The sequence below is a fragment of the Balaenoptera borealis genome, assembly GCF_965194805.1.
Source record: "Balaenoptera borealis genome assembly, chromosome: 3".
Classification (NCBI taxonomy): Eukaryota; Metazoa; Chordata; class Mammalia; order Artiodactyla; family Balaenopteridae; genus Balaenoptera; species Balaenoptera borealis.
The window spans coordinates 179,317,845-179,332,518 of record NC_138866.1 but is presented as its reverse complement, the minus strand read 5'-3'; the positions used below and the strand labels follow the sequence as shown (position 1 = coordinate 179,332,518).

Genomic DNA, 14,674 nt, shown 5'->3' with positions numbered 1-14,674 from the left:
GCGGGCTCAGTAGTTGTGGCTCGTGGGCTCTAGAGCGCAGGCTCAGTAGTTGTGGCGCATGGGCTCAGCTGCTCCGTGGCACGTGGGATCTTCCGGGACCAGGGCTCGAACCCGTGTCCCCTGCATTGGCAGGTGGATTCTTAACTACTGCGCCACCATGGAAGTCCCAAAAGTATTCTTTTTTTTCAATCCTCCATTCCTTTTTGGAATATGTTTTTTCCCCAAAACTCAGACACATGAAAGTGAAACTAAAGGAAAATTGGGATCCATAGGCTCTTGTACTCTTGAGCTCTCCTAGATGTTTTTCTCCATTATTTTCTTGACAGTTGTTGGGCTTATTCCCAAGTACCGCTTTGTTTCTTTGCACACAAAAGCCTGGCTCCTCCTCCACTGCCAGCCTCTCCTTACTGCTGGCCAGTAGTTTACATATTGTGATCGGGAACGGAGGGAAAGCACAGATCAACTTGACATGCCATGTTCCAGGGATGGTAGGGTTTGGCACTTGAGAGAGAGCCCAGCTTAGGTGAGGGAATTCGGCTTTGCTGGGGAAATGGCAAAAGGCAGTGACCAGAATTGACTTGTAGGTGCTGCTTCCTGAGGCCCACCTGGCGAGAGCCTCATGGCTAAAGCACCGCGTGGATGCGTCCGCCTGTGGGCAGGTGGATGTTTTCTGCTTTTGATTCCTGAGGTTATTTTTTTTGAAATCTCTTTGCTGTGGAAGTAGAACTTAACCTCACAGAAAATCCATGGACAGGGGCGAGAGGCAAGTAATACCGTGCTGCCTAGAATCTCAGGCGGCATGCTGTAATCTAACCCGAACCTAGGAGGAACCTTGGAGAGGTGAGGTTTCATTTAACATGATTTTGCTTAAGGGTAAATGAGTTCATTTAAGCCAAGTGCTATACAAGTTTCGTATGTAAAACGTGCAGGTTCCATTCAGATGCCCAACTGTGACCGGGTTGAAGCCATTGCTCACAGTATTTGATCTAAATGGGTGCTGGTGCCTTCTGATTGAATGCCCAGTCAGTGTGCGAGGTCGGGGGTGGGTGGCAGCCTACGTGCCAGCTGGTTACCACCCCTGTTTAAGTCCAAATGCCCCATTGTCCGTCTAGGGAAACACAGATTACCCAGTCACCGGATTAATTCCAAAGCCTTCTGCATTCTAATTCAGTGTTATCTGCCACGCACTCTGGAATCTGTAGGCTAGCACTTAAAGAGCTGTCTCGCTTTCCATCGACCTGACCATGAAGTCACCTGCCGTGGTCACATCATCCAGTCACCTGGGCTGAGAGAAACTGAGAGGGGAAGATGGCCCCAGGAGCAGGGAGTCCAAATTAATAGCCACAAAGAGGAAGAGGAGGAGGACGGGTAATAATACCTCTAGATATGCTTTCACCGTCTGTCCGCATCTGAAAAACAAAAGAAAGACAAAGAAGAGGCTTCCCTCTTGAGACACTAGTGTTCCAGTTCCGTGACACTGGCTCTGTATTTGTAGCATCGTTTATATCTGGAACCACAGGACAGATGTGCCCCCCTACATGGGGTCTTCCGTTCAGACTTAAATGAGCAAATACAGAAAACGCCACGGAAGCTTCCTGTGGAAATGCTGTTGTATAGGGTGTGCTACCTGAGTTTGGCTATTATGATCACTAGCTTAATAACTTCAAAGGTCGTTAGCACCGAGCCTTTCCTCAAGGAACCACGTGTGGCCAGGAAAACACCTGTCTTTCCATGATAATAAAAATCCATTCTGATTTTTAATTTGTCCAAAGGAAAGGAAGAAAACCCCAGTGTTTTTATAATGTTCATTTTAACTTAATTCTCTCTCATAAGCTATTCCTGTATTCAGCTAGTTGTTACTAATATCAAACGACGGTTAATATTCAGTGAAACCCACTGTACTGTAAAGGAGTTTAATGGAAACCCCTGGTCACACAGTACTTGGAAAGAGAATCTCCACAAGAGGCAAATGGAGTGAGCCCCCAAGCGGCTTCACACAATGGCACCGTGATGCATTTACTCTCGCCCTCACCCATTCAGCCTCAAAAACCCTGCAGAAACTGGGGAAAACACATAAGAAACTGATGCAGGGACCAGAATTTTGTAACAGAGGGTAACTGCCCCTAAAGAGTAGAAGACTTGCCTTGGCCTTCACAGCACATTTTTTTTCCAGGGGACAGTTCTGAATGGGAAGCATGTCTGTCATCGCTTGATGAGTATGGAATTGAGGAATGAGTCAGGACATGTCCCTTGGCTAAGACACTCTTTCAGTCCACCAGTAAATGTTTATTAGGTGACTCGTGTGTGGCAGGCCCCGGAGGAACAGAAGGATGAAGACAGTCCCTGCTTCAGAGGCGCTAACGATCCAGCTGGGAGGATACTTGCGTAGTTGCATATTTCAGTACATCCTAGTAAGTACAGTGATGTGTGCTTTCATTCAGTCAGTCAACAAACGTTCACCATGTGCCCATGGCATACCGGTCGGAGAGGATACTCAGGAAGACAGACAAGGTTCCTGCTCTCTCGGAGTCAATCTTCCATTCAGGGAGGTGGCAATCAGCAAGTAATCAAGATAATTATATTGTGACTGTGGGTGTGAAGGAAGTGCATGTGGTTAAAGAGAGAGAATGTGGGCAAAAAAGACCTCTGTTAGGAGCTCACATTTGAAGTGGACCAGAGTGATGCGTCAGTCAGGACTCAGCGTTCCTTGGATTGCAAGAAACACAAAGCGTAAGAGGAATGGAGATTATTTATTTTATACTGCTAATAATCCAGCAGTACAGTAGGCTTCAGGCATGGCATGATCAAGGGCTCAATGTCACTGGACTCCATTTCTCTCCACCTTTCAGTTCTGCTTTGTCTGCTGGCTTGTCTCCCAGGCGGGCTCTCTTCACAGAGGTCACCAGGGCTGGCAGCAGATCTGGGCTCCCAATTCAACTCAAACAGAAAAGAAAGGACTTTTCTTCCCAACTGTGTGCACTGAGGTCCTCGGTCTTTCTCTGGTTGGCGCAGGTTGGCTACAGGCTCACGTATGAACCAGTCTCTGCACCCAGAGTAAAGGGAGAGGTTTGAGACTGAGTTGTTCTGACACCAAAGTTGGGACGGCATAGCCATTCACATCCAAGGTATTGAAGCTCTCTGTGTCCATTCCCTCACCTGTGAAATGGGGATAGGAAGAGTGCCTGTCTCAGGGAGACCTGGAGAAGAACGTTCGGGCAGAGGGAATAGCAAGTACAAACCTCAGAAGTGGGCAGGGGCCTGATTTGTTTGCTCATGTGCTGGAGATTGGGAACATGGAGGGTAGTGGCCGAAGAGCGGAGAGAACTGGCCAGCAGCTGGACCATGCAGGAGCGGGTCAGCCTTTGAAGGATTGTGGTGGCGCCATGTTTATTTTCTCTGCTTCCACTTAGAGACATAGTCCTATCAGGGCATCCACAGAACTCCCAGCTGGGTCCTCACCGCCTTTCTCCGGGGAGTGCATAGGTGCCCGCTGCTGGCATCTACCCCACTGTTTGAGTCGCTGGCCAAAACCACCACTCTTCTGAAGGACAGGGTCTCCAGCTTTGTTAATAGCCTTGGTGCCTTCCAGCCACGTCTTGCTGGCCTGAGTTGTGCTGGCGTTATTTGGGGTAACTTCCCATGTTTCTGCTTAGGTTCATTTTGTGTTGATGTTATCATTTAACACCTAGAGGGCAATCTTACTGCCTTTAAATTCAGGTTTTTGGGTGATGCTCCACTCTCGCCCTGACTGTCCTATCTCTCCAGCCAAGTCCCTATTGGCAGGATATGAAATTTAAAGTGGGTTGTATGATATGGACAGAAACAATAATTTGTGATTTTACAGTATTAACATCCAGCTGTCCAGACTAACGAATCTATTAGATAATTACTGTTTAGCTTGTGAGAGCCAGATTCAAGTTAGTGAATTTTAATCGTTGTGTTTTCTTAGGAATAATTTTTGGAGGGATTAAATGCACATATAGAAATATTTTCTCCCTTCCTTGTATCTATAAGTAGGTTTGTATATCTGTGTGTATATTACAAACACATAGACACATACACGGTTGGGTGTCTCTTTTTCAATCTCCACATACTATATCCCAAAATAATTCTTTTCATAAAAAATATTCCCCAATACTCCATGTCTGAAGTCTGTTAAGGAAGTAGCTTGTTTAGAAAACTTACCAATGCCCTTCGTCTTGTTTCCTTTGCTTTTTAATTTATTCTGTAAATTGCAACATTTAGCACTTTGCAATTTAATTTAAAAGGATTACCTATTCTCTTAAATGCTTAAGCAGGGAAGCAAGTTGCAGTTATTGATTTTTCTCTGCATGTATTCTGTGAAAGCTGTATTTGCTCCTTCCCCAGGGAGCATACACCCTGAACTGCACGCTTGCTGGTGACAGCTCAGACCTCTGATACATAACCAAAGACCTTGCCTAATATCCTTGCAACTGCTCGGGGAATTTTTATTAAGTAAAAGCATCATTAGAGTAGACAGGATGATGAAGTTTAATGAGCATCTTTTGTTCATGAGATTGTTAGTTTTGCTTTGCCAGAATCCTCATTTCTCCCCTCCGTGGGGCAGAGAGCGAGTCTAGAATGTATGGGGTATATTTTAAATCCGCCTTACGTTTCGTATTTTTGTATAGCTTAATATCTGTCCTAAGCCAGCTACAGATTCCTTTGGGCTGTCTCTACAGATGCTGTTTACCACATGTATGTTGATAATTTCTTTTTACACTGTGTGTTGGGGACAGAGAGCGGTGAGGGTTATAATGGAGGCGAATGTAAAAGACACATCCTGGTGTTAGTGAATTTCATGGAACCACCTCCTGGAGGTTTGATCTCAAAAAATCATTGCCTTTTGAATTAATGAGACTGCTCATGGGAATATGGTAACTGTTCATTTTTTTTTTTCTTTAAGACTCAGCAATTTATGTGCTAAGGTTCTGTCACCAGCCCCTCAGAAGCTGCTAGATGGGATAAATAAAGGTACTGCAAATGCTTATTAATAATCTAGGCTTCACACTTTGTCCACAGATTTATCTGAGGAGATTTTAAATTTAGCATCCTACCATAAGATTACAGATTAGACACAAAATGATTTCTCTCCATTATTGTCACCGGCCATATACTTAGATTTTTCAAATTGGTTCTTTTCTTGGTCTGTATAAGGACTTTCCATGGAAACACCCAAAACAACAGGAGGGAGGCATATGACATGAGCAAATGACTTAAGAACAGCATATTGTACCTCTCATATACCTGGCATTCTGAAACATAATATTTACATAGCACACAATGTGTTTCCAGCAGTTGCCTTGAGTATGTAGAATACAAAAGAAGTGAAGTCCGCAAGTCCCCGCCCTCAGGAAAATGGTAGGCTGATTAAGAGGACACAACTGAGAAATCCAGAAAGATGGGAGACAAGATGACTTAGCGCCTAAAGAGTTTGAACTTCGGAGTTGTTGCCTGGGTTTGATCCAGACCTTTTGCTAAGCCTCAGTCCCCTCATTTGAAAAGATAATAAGATAATAAAATAAATCCAACCTCCTTGGATTGTTGTGACAGTGAATGCTGATTGCATGGTGACCGCATTCACCACGTGTCCTGATCCAGGGGCTCTACTGGTACTTGGAAATAACAGCCAAGAGCAGAAATCACTTTGTGTCTTATGAAGGACTTAATGATGAAATCCCAGTAAACCCCCTAGTATTTTGTGAAGGCAGAAATTGGACGGGTCAGGTGGCAGGGCAGAGAAAGCTGTGAAAAGCCCAAAGATGAGGCAGAAGGGACCTGTTACAATAATCTAATGGCCATGTGGTATAGGCCTGTTTTAGGGTAGAAGAAAAAGAGAATGAATAAAATCACAAGATGATGGAAATAAGAGCAAGTACTGTAAAGCAGCTTGTTAATCCACTGAGTCACAAATGTTTTGAGAAGCGGATGAAAGCTGTGTTCACTTTCTGCTGAAAAATGCACATATGGCTTTGCTTGGAGCTTCAGATCCTACCCTGGCCCCAGGCTGAGAATGTCTATGGTCGAGAGCACTTCAATCAAACTTGATTAATGGGGTGACTGAGAAAAGAGGCAGGTGCCAAAATGACTTCATCTTTTTGATCCTGGAGGTCTGGAGACTTCAGAGGGGCAGACCTGAGGAACTGGGGTAGGGAACTGTTGTATGCATTTGGTTGGGTATAATAGCTAAATGTCCAGGTGGGAATTAGGCATAGCAGGGGTTGAAGATGGTGGTGACTTGGAGGGCTCCTATTCAGCGATGATCACTGAAGCTACAAAATCAGATGCTCTTTCTAGGGAAGAGGATAGAGAGAGCTAAAAGCAAAAACACAAGGGCTGCAGAATTGTTTGGAGAAAGAATAAGAACCAAGATAGTCCATTGGAGCCAAGGAAGGAGATTTTTCAAGAAGGAAAGACATGGTCCCCAGTGGTCTTCATTACTGCAGGCATGAAGTGGTGTGAAGGTCTGCAAGAGACCCTTGGATCCGACATAAACAGTAAGACTCAAATGGATTTTTTTTCCCCAAAATGAAGATGCCCGTATTAAATAAAATGCACCTATCAATAATAGAAAAGCGTACCTATCATACTACTCAATATAGTGTTTGTTGAGAAATTTACTCTGATTCTGGTGGGCTGGAATTGTTTGCTGTGCTATCTTAGATGTCACCAGGCAGGGGTGTTGAGTTGTGTGGAGTTTCAGGGGGACCAGTGCGCAGGCAGCTTTGACAAGACGCCTCTCAAGTGACCAGTCTGGTGACCTCTGCTGTCCGTGGCATCATTTCATGATGATTTCTCCAGAGCTGGTCTTTGGCTGGGATTCTGCAGGTGGCGGCTCAGGGCGGGACCCACTGCCACAGGGACGAGAACGAGAGCCCTTGTGAGCCGAGTGACGCTGCCTCTTTCATCGCCCACGGCACAGGGCGTCCGCAGGCATCTCACCTTGCAGGAGTCTCTTCAGCAACAGAAGCCTGTTCTTCAGACTCCTGAGCATAATTGATCCTGTCCTGTCACTTTAGATGGTTCTCTGTTCGTTTTTCTCCCCTCCTTGAACATCTCCCAATTATCCTCTATAGACCTCAGATTTCAGGGGACGGAAGATTTTCCAAGACCCTGTGCCTCAGGTCCCCTCCATATGCTGAGTTGAGCCCTTGACCCTCCAGCGTCTGCGGCCCATCAGTGACCGTGAGCCAGGTTCCTCTGTCAATGCTCTCAAGCCGGCATGGTCAGATTTCAGTGCCCGCCAGAAACCTCCCCAAGAAAGGATCTCCCCACAGGCTCATGAGGGCAAAGTCGAATTCCCGGCTGTGCCCTGTGCATGCGCAGAGCCGGGGTCTGAGAAGCAGGAGGAACTGGCCAGCTTAGCCTGAGTCGTGGGCCTTCGTGAGAGGCCAAAGGCAGCAGCTGCTGCTCTGGGACACCTGCTCTGAGCCTGCACACACAGGACCTTGTCCATGTCTGATTCATCTCCCTCCACAAGCCCTGCAAGGTAGCAGTTTTCATCATTTTGCACATGAGGACGTCAGACTGTGGCAGAAGGTAGTCACCTTCTCAATGTCACATGTCTGTTGGGGCAAACAGGGTGCAGGAATGCAGAGGCGAGTGGAGCCCCAGGACTGTTCTCCAGAATGCCCCATGCAGGATGCCAGGGCTCCTGTAGGGCGGGACGGGTACTGTCTGGGCAGAGCACTGAGGGGACGTGCCATCCAGGAAGCACCTTGTGCCACGGTCTGAAGGGTAGTTGGGACTCTTCCAAGGTCGAAGAGGTGGAAGGTACGTCATGAGAGGAGAGTATGGGGCGATCAAAGGGACGGAAATCCATCCTGAAGGCTGTGGGCTGTATTGATCTATCCTGTTTTTCACCCTCTGTATTTTATGATGCTTTGGCATCTTGGGGGTCTTGCTGGCTGGGGAGACTCCCAAGCTCGCTCATTCCTAGAGGAGCAAACAACGCATCTGTTAGCGTATCTTTTTTATCCAAGCCAACCAACCCCAAACCCCTATCCTCACCACCTCTTTTCTCTAACTCACATGCACCAAGCCAGTATTCCCCATGACCCAGACCCAGGTACTAGATACCTAGAGATCACTTCTTTAGCCCTGGGCTCTGAAATTTTAATCAAATCATTTACTTCTAAACTCACTTGTACCCTGCCTCACCCCTTCCTTTTTGTGCAACCACCATAAAGGCTCTGGGCTTTGCTCTCTCCTGAGCTCCTCTGCCTCCTAACCAGTCCTTGTGCTTCCCCGTGTGGCCCTGCACACAGCTGCATGTAACAAAATTCTTACAAAGGCACAGACCTCTCGGTCTCCTCCCTGTCACCTCTATGAATTAAATCCTGGGTACATCTCAAACATGGGCCATGACCGTTAGCTTCAGAGTATGGAGAGAACCAGTCCCTTCCTGTCTCACTGTGGCAGAGAGGGGACAGTTGGCCTGCCCGTTTCCTCTCCCTCTAGTGGAAACAGCACCCGTTTTTCCTTGGGGACACTCCTCTGTGCCCTTTCTGCAACTTAGTTTTTAACTTTTCCTTCTTTTCAGTGAATTATTACCCCAGAATTTTTTTTTTTTCTTCCTGCTGAAATTAAGCAAAATCCTCACAGACAGCCCCAGACAGGATCACTTACTGTATCGGTTCCCTATTGCTACTGTTAACAAATGACTGTGATCGTTTTTGTTTTTTTTTTTAACTTTTTATTTTATATTGGAGTATAGCCAATTAACAATGTTGTGAGAACAAATTACCATGATATTAGTGGCCAAAACCATAACCAGTGTACTATCTTACAGTTTCGGGTGTCGAAGCCCGAAATTTAGGTGTCAGCAGGGTTTTGCCCTTCCAGAGGCTCCAGGGGAGAACGCGTTTCCTTGCCTCCTTGGGGTCTGGAGTCTGCCTGCATTCGTTTCTCCACGTCAAAGCCGGCAGCTGAGCATGTTCAGATCTCTGACTCTGGCCCTCCAGCCCCCCTCTTAAAAGGACCCTTGGGATTACTTTGGGCCCACCCAGATAATCCAGGATAATCTCTCCATCTCAAGATCCTTAACTTAACCAGCTCTGCAAAGTCCCTTTTGCAATATAAGGTAACATATTCACAGGTTTCAGGGATTAGGATGTGGACATTTGGGGGGGGCCATTATTCTACCTACTACACTTACTTAATTGCCTGGAGGCCCCATGGCTAATAGCTGGCGGAACCCAAGACTGGGGACCCTGAGATGCTTGTCCTTACTGCTCTGCCAGAGCCACGTCTCCAGGTGGGAATGGCCGCTCTCATGTATCCAATCTACAGATGACAGTAAAGTGCCGGCTCTCATCTGGCCACACAGCTGGAGGAGGGAAAGCATCCCGCAGTGCAGGGCAGAGTCATACCGGCTTTGCTGGTGATTCACAGAGGAAGTGGGGCAATGCATTTAGCTCTGCCTTAGTTGCCTTCTTCAAAGAGGATTCAAACCTTTCTTCCAGAGATGCTTGGGGATTTGGCGTCGATAAAAAAATACCATATTCTTTTTCAGAGGAAAAAGGCCTAGAGAAGTAAAGTAATCATATAATTATCTTTTTTTAATCACTCTGACTATAACCCCACATCAGTCTTGTTTTTCCACAAGCCCTTGCGGGCCACGTCCAATAGTCCTGTCCTGGTGCCGGGCTCATTTCACCACCATGGCCACCCTGTGAGAAAACGCATCATTTTTTAACAGATGAAGAAACTGAGGCACGGTGGGGTGAGGCTTGCTAATCATTTGCCCAGAACGAACGGCTCATAAAGTGGCAAAATGAAGATTTTAAGCATCAAGTTCAGGACTGCTATCTCCCGTCCGGCCCTTTGTAGCGAGTGACTTGCTGTGTAGCCCCAGGAAGGCCAGGCACACAGTGGGGTCTGAGTCCGAAAAGGCAGGCGTTGAAACGTTGGAACATTCCAGTTCCTTCCTGAACAGAGGAGCCTTGCTGAGTCCCGAGCAGCTTTTGCACCTCCTTCTGAAATGACCTTGTTGGATTACCACCGTCAGGGCCCCGCGACACTGCCCCCCTTTCTGGGAAGCCTTCCATACCTGCGTGTTCAAGATGTGGTCCCCAGCAGGCCTGCATCAAGTCTTTCATCTCTTCTCCCTCCTCTGACCCCTTTATTTCTTTTGATACCACTTTCCCAGCACCTGAGTCTTGCCGGGTTTCTAAATGCATGAGCGAGGGAGTTGTATTTCTGCAGATTTTTGTAATCCTTAACATTTGATGCTGTCTGAGAGTAAAAATGTGTGTACTTCTTTCCTTTACGGGGATAAAAGTTTGGAAAATAGAGGAGAGACACGTGAAGCTGTAAGAAAGCGGTACAGTGGAAGCAGATACTGAGACCATAGGTGCCTGTGTGAATGCACAGAACAGAGTAGTCAGACCTTGGCTTCGGGCCACGTGGGAGGAGCTCGGGGCATATCCCACTGGAGCGCTCAGCCCCTGCTCTTGGGGAAAGCGGCATCCTAGGAGGAGGAGACGGGCAGACGCTATGAGAGGGTAAGCTTGTCTCAGGGAGTGTGTGATAAAGGTGAGGAATGTAAGGGCCAGCTCTGCTTTGGCTCAGGGTTTCCTCTCCCTGTCGGGCGTCTCTGGGAGACATACTGGAGGGGCAGGGGAAGGGGTGCACAGGTTAGAGCCCCCCACGTAATGCAAGGTCATCGTCCTATCTCCAGATCCTTAGCCTCGCCTCTGCAGAGCCCCCTTTGCCCTGTAAGGTGACAATAACGAGTTCCGGGGGCATTAGGACAGGGACATCCTTGGGGGTTGGAGTGGCACCAGTGGTAAAGCCGGACTGGCTGAACCTCCCTTTCTGCCTAAACCAATGTTTCTTTCCCTGGATCCAGGAACCCCAGGTGTCCAGGGCATAGACTTTGAAGGGAACCAGCCACTCTTTTTAAAGTCTAGGGCAGGGGGGCCTGCGTTGGTTTGAAGATCCGTTTTCCTGGATGGCAGGTCCTCTTGGGGGGGAAGATGTTTCTGGTCAGGGGTGCTGGGGAGGACTGGGCCTGCCTGTCCGTTCGATTAGCCACCAGTCCTCTAAGGGAACTTCTACAGAACTTGAACGCTGACTTGCAAGCGCTGATATTACCCATCCAGGACACGTGGTACCTCCTTCACCCTCCCCTTTACCCAGAGAACGCTCCCAGCACCTGGCTGGACTTAACATTCTTCATCTTGTAGCTCTGTCTGCTGCCACATTCTGCGTTCTAAACTCCTTGGGAGCAGAAACCCATCTTCATGACCACTGTTGGTAGATCCTGCTTGTTAACTGCTTCTGAGGAGGTGCTTGGAAGCCTCTGGAGAAGATAGACTGCGTCTGACCTGTCAAAACCCAGTGTCCAGCTTTCCCTAAGCGTCCAGTCAACTGGACAGCTCCGAGCCCAGGTCCCTCCCTCGGCCTGTCAACCACAGCGTCAGTGACATCAAGAGCATCAGTGTATGCCCAGTGCAGGAGAGGGTGTCGATTCCCTGCGTGGATCCTAGAACGCGGGACACCTTGTACAGGAAGGTCAGTCTTTGTGTTCGCCCTGTTCAGTTAGCGTAAGGCAATTGCACCAAGTGGGGTCAGGCATTGCCTTCCCTCGGGAAGCACTGAGACACCCACCTGCCTCTCTCAGCGACACAGTTACATCAATAAGGGGAGTTAAGGTTGAGCTGTATTTATCTTAGGGTGGCTTTTAATTTCGTTTCATCAGAGTTGCTCATAAATTACCGATTAATTACTACCTGCTGCTGGGTTCCATCCCCTCAGCCGCGGAGCTAACTCCGCTCTGTGATGCATGCCATGGCCGTAATTGTAGGCTACTTTGTCAACATTTAATCAGCGGTACTTATTAACATGGCATTGATGGGTGGTCGCCATCCCAGCGCCATCCATCACGGGTGAGCAGCTCGCGAGGGCTCGGACACCATCGCTCTCTGTCACATCATCCGGCCCTGGGGCTCTCGGGCCGGCATGCTGTTCACTTTGCACTAAGTGGACACTCCATCTTTTCAGTTCGGCCCAATTTCTGTCACTGTCGACGTCAACACTCGTGGCCTGTGGAGCTTCAGTCCGGATCGGCCAGGCTGAGCGTCATGGTTCCCCTGGTCCTGGGTCTCTCTTCCTTTGCTGATTTCACACTTAGCCCAGGGAGTGTAGGATTCCAAGAGATTGTCCAGAATTGGACTTCATGGCATGGTGGGGAGAGAGAGAGAATGTGTGTGTGTGTGTGTGTGTGTGTGTGTGTGTGTAAGACAGTTTATAATTCTTAAATCCAGCATATGACCCAGAGAAAACAGAAATGACCTTGTGGTGTTCTTTGCCTTCCTGAATATTCCTGGAGATGAATCTGTTGATGAAAACTCTGCCAGTAGAAGCATATCTTGTGTTCACGAGGTAGATCTCACGGTGTCCCCTCCTCTCTCTTTTCAGCCTCTACGGCAGACACATGCAGGCAAACCCAGAACCGCCGAAGAAAAATAATGACAAATCGAAAAAGATCAGCCGGAAACCCCTGACAGCCAAGAACAAATAAGGGGTTGGCATGGGCTGGACTTCTGGTTGCTTCTCTCATTATTACTTCTGTTCTCTCTTTTTCTGTCTCACAAATGAATACTGTGTGTGTGTTTGTTTTGGTTTTTTCTCTTTCTAGTGCTTACCACCTTACCTTTTAAATTCTTTTGGTGGGTGGTAGATTTTTTATAAGTTCTTCAAACCATTTCCATTTGTTTCCTTGAAATTGCCAAAGGCAGGAAACGAAGGCTTAATTCAGCTGCAAATTCCATATGAGGCACAGCTTTCAGCTCCTTGAATAGATGTTCACAGAGTTGCTTATTATGAAAAGAATAATTAAAATCATGTAATCATTTAAATGCCAGTTAACACTGTTCACCCTTCTGTTTATTCACATAACTCATTATTTTTGCTTTATTAACGGTCTTCCTTCACCACCGAGATTTTATGTCAACTTACAAATGATTTTAATAAAATCTTGACTTTGTGTCACATGTTGCTTCTTGAATAAAAAAAAAAATCTGATCTTGGGTATACCCATTTTTGTTTACTTTTTTCCCCAAAATGATCTTGTCCACTTTTACTGGTTGTCGATGATAAACTCTGAAACTTTCCATGAAAGAAATGCAGCATTAAATCAGTGTTAGTTTCTTCTCACATCGATTTGTCAGTTTTTTTTTTTTTCCTTTGAGGACTGTTTCTAAATTAGGAAGGAGCAGAAAAACAAATCTCTAGGAGATTTTGCCAAAGGATTTTGGAAAGCAGCATTGCTTAGCTGAAGGAATGGTGACTTCTGCCAGTGGCTGGTCGACAAGAGCTGTGAAACAGAGAGAGAAAAATACTCAAGTGTGTTTCTTGTCACTGCAGAAAATCTGCTCATATCAGAGCATCCTTCTAAGTGACTGCGATGATGCCAAAGAAGTTGTGTAAATGTGCACACTCTGTGCCACACCCAGTGTAGAAACTGCAGCGGCAGAATCATTACACAAGTAATTGCTTACCTCTGTGATAGGCAGCTTTGCTCTTATCTGCAGTAATGTGTATGTCAGTGGAAACACATGCAAGCAGAATGTTTGTGCTAAAAGGACTGCCAACCCTGGAATGTCTTAAAAGGTGTGTGAAGATGTGACATTCTCTCAGATGGATTGTCTGTATCTACCCTTGCATCTTCTTTTCTCCATCTCACAGCTGAAACCCTGAGACCAAGACCACTGGAACATAGAAAAAAACAGAATCAAAACACAACCAAACATCCTGAGTTACTTAGGAAACGGAGGCATTCGAATCACAGAGGTCACTACCGAAGGTCTATACTTCTCGTTTCTGGATAACTTCCTGATAAAGCATTCACCAGGGGAAGAAGAATTCCCAGGTGCCATCACCTGTTTGGGGATTTAGTTGATGTAATTTTTCCAGGTGCAATCTTTGCCTCAGCCTGAATTTTGTTAAATTTTTTTTAGCTTGTGAAATTACAGGAGGAAGAGCAATACCTCTACTATTGGTGATTGGAAAGACTTCATCTAAAATTAAACTAGCAACAAAGCCTTAGTAGAACTACCACAATATAGTCTTTTGAATAATTTTTTTTTAAAAGATGAACACTCTAGATAGAAATATGGGCAATACACGTAAATTCACGGGGAGGAAATATCTCCAAGAACCATGAAAAAAAAAAAACGGTCCAGCCTTACTAGTAGTCAAAAAAGTATAAATCAAAGCAAAAATAAGACAGGTGCAACAATGAGAAATGTGCATATATTTTTTAAGGTAGTGTTAAGTGCTAGAGGGAGTAATATGAGATAAACATTCTTATACACTGCTATTGGGGATATAAATTTCTCTCCAGAAAGGTGGTAGGAATTTAATGATAACTAGCAAAACTTTAAAATTGGAAAGGAGGGTTAACTGTGTGTCCACATGATAAACTTTTATGAAGACATTAAAAATTATTGAACAATAGGGGCAAAGGGAGATAATCATATTATCCAGTTAAGTAAAAAAAAGTCACACTGAAAAAACGATGTGAGTGGTCCCAATTGTGGAGAAAGGAAATTGTGTTTATAATATGTATGCACAGAAAAATGGAAATGGAGTGGGATTTTATGGCTGATAAACTATTTCTGTATGGTAGGTTAAAATTTTTAAAATT

At 46.1% G+C, this 14,674-nt stretch overlaps 1 protein-coding gene across 3 annotated transcripts in view; it reads left to right on the top strand.

Moving 5' to 3' along the window:
• The window catches only part of RSU1 (Ras suppressor protein 1), a 195,749-nt gene extending 182,699 nt beyond the window's left edge, over nt 1-13,050 (top strand). For 2 of the 3 annotated variants that reach the window (XM_082385695.1, XM_082385694.1), the window contains exon 9: nt 12,445-13,050. In XM_082385695.1, coding sequence (XP_082241821.1) covers nt 12,445-12,547 — 103 coding nt within the window. In that variant the 3' untranslated portion in view covers nt 12,548-13,050. Of the gene's footprint in view, nt 1-11,210; nt 11,481-12,444 lie in introns of those variants that run through there. The other variant, XM_082385696.1, reaches the window with a different exon arrangement.
• Nucleotides 13,051-14,674: the final 1,624 nt, after the last annotated feature.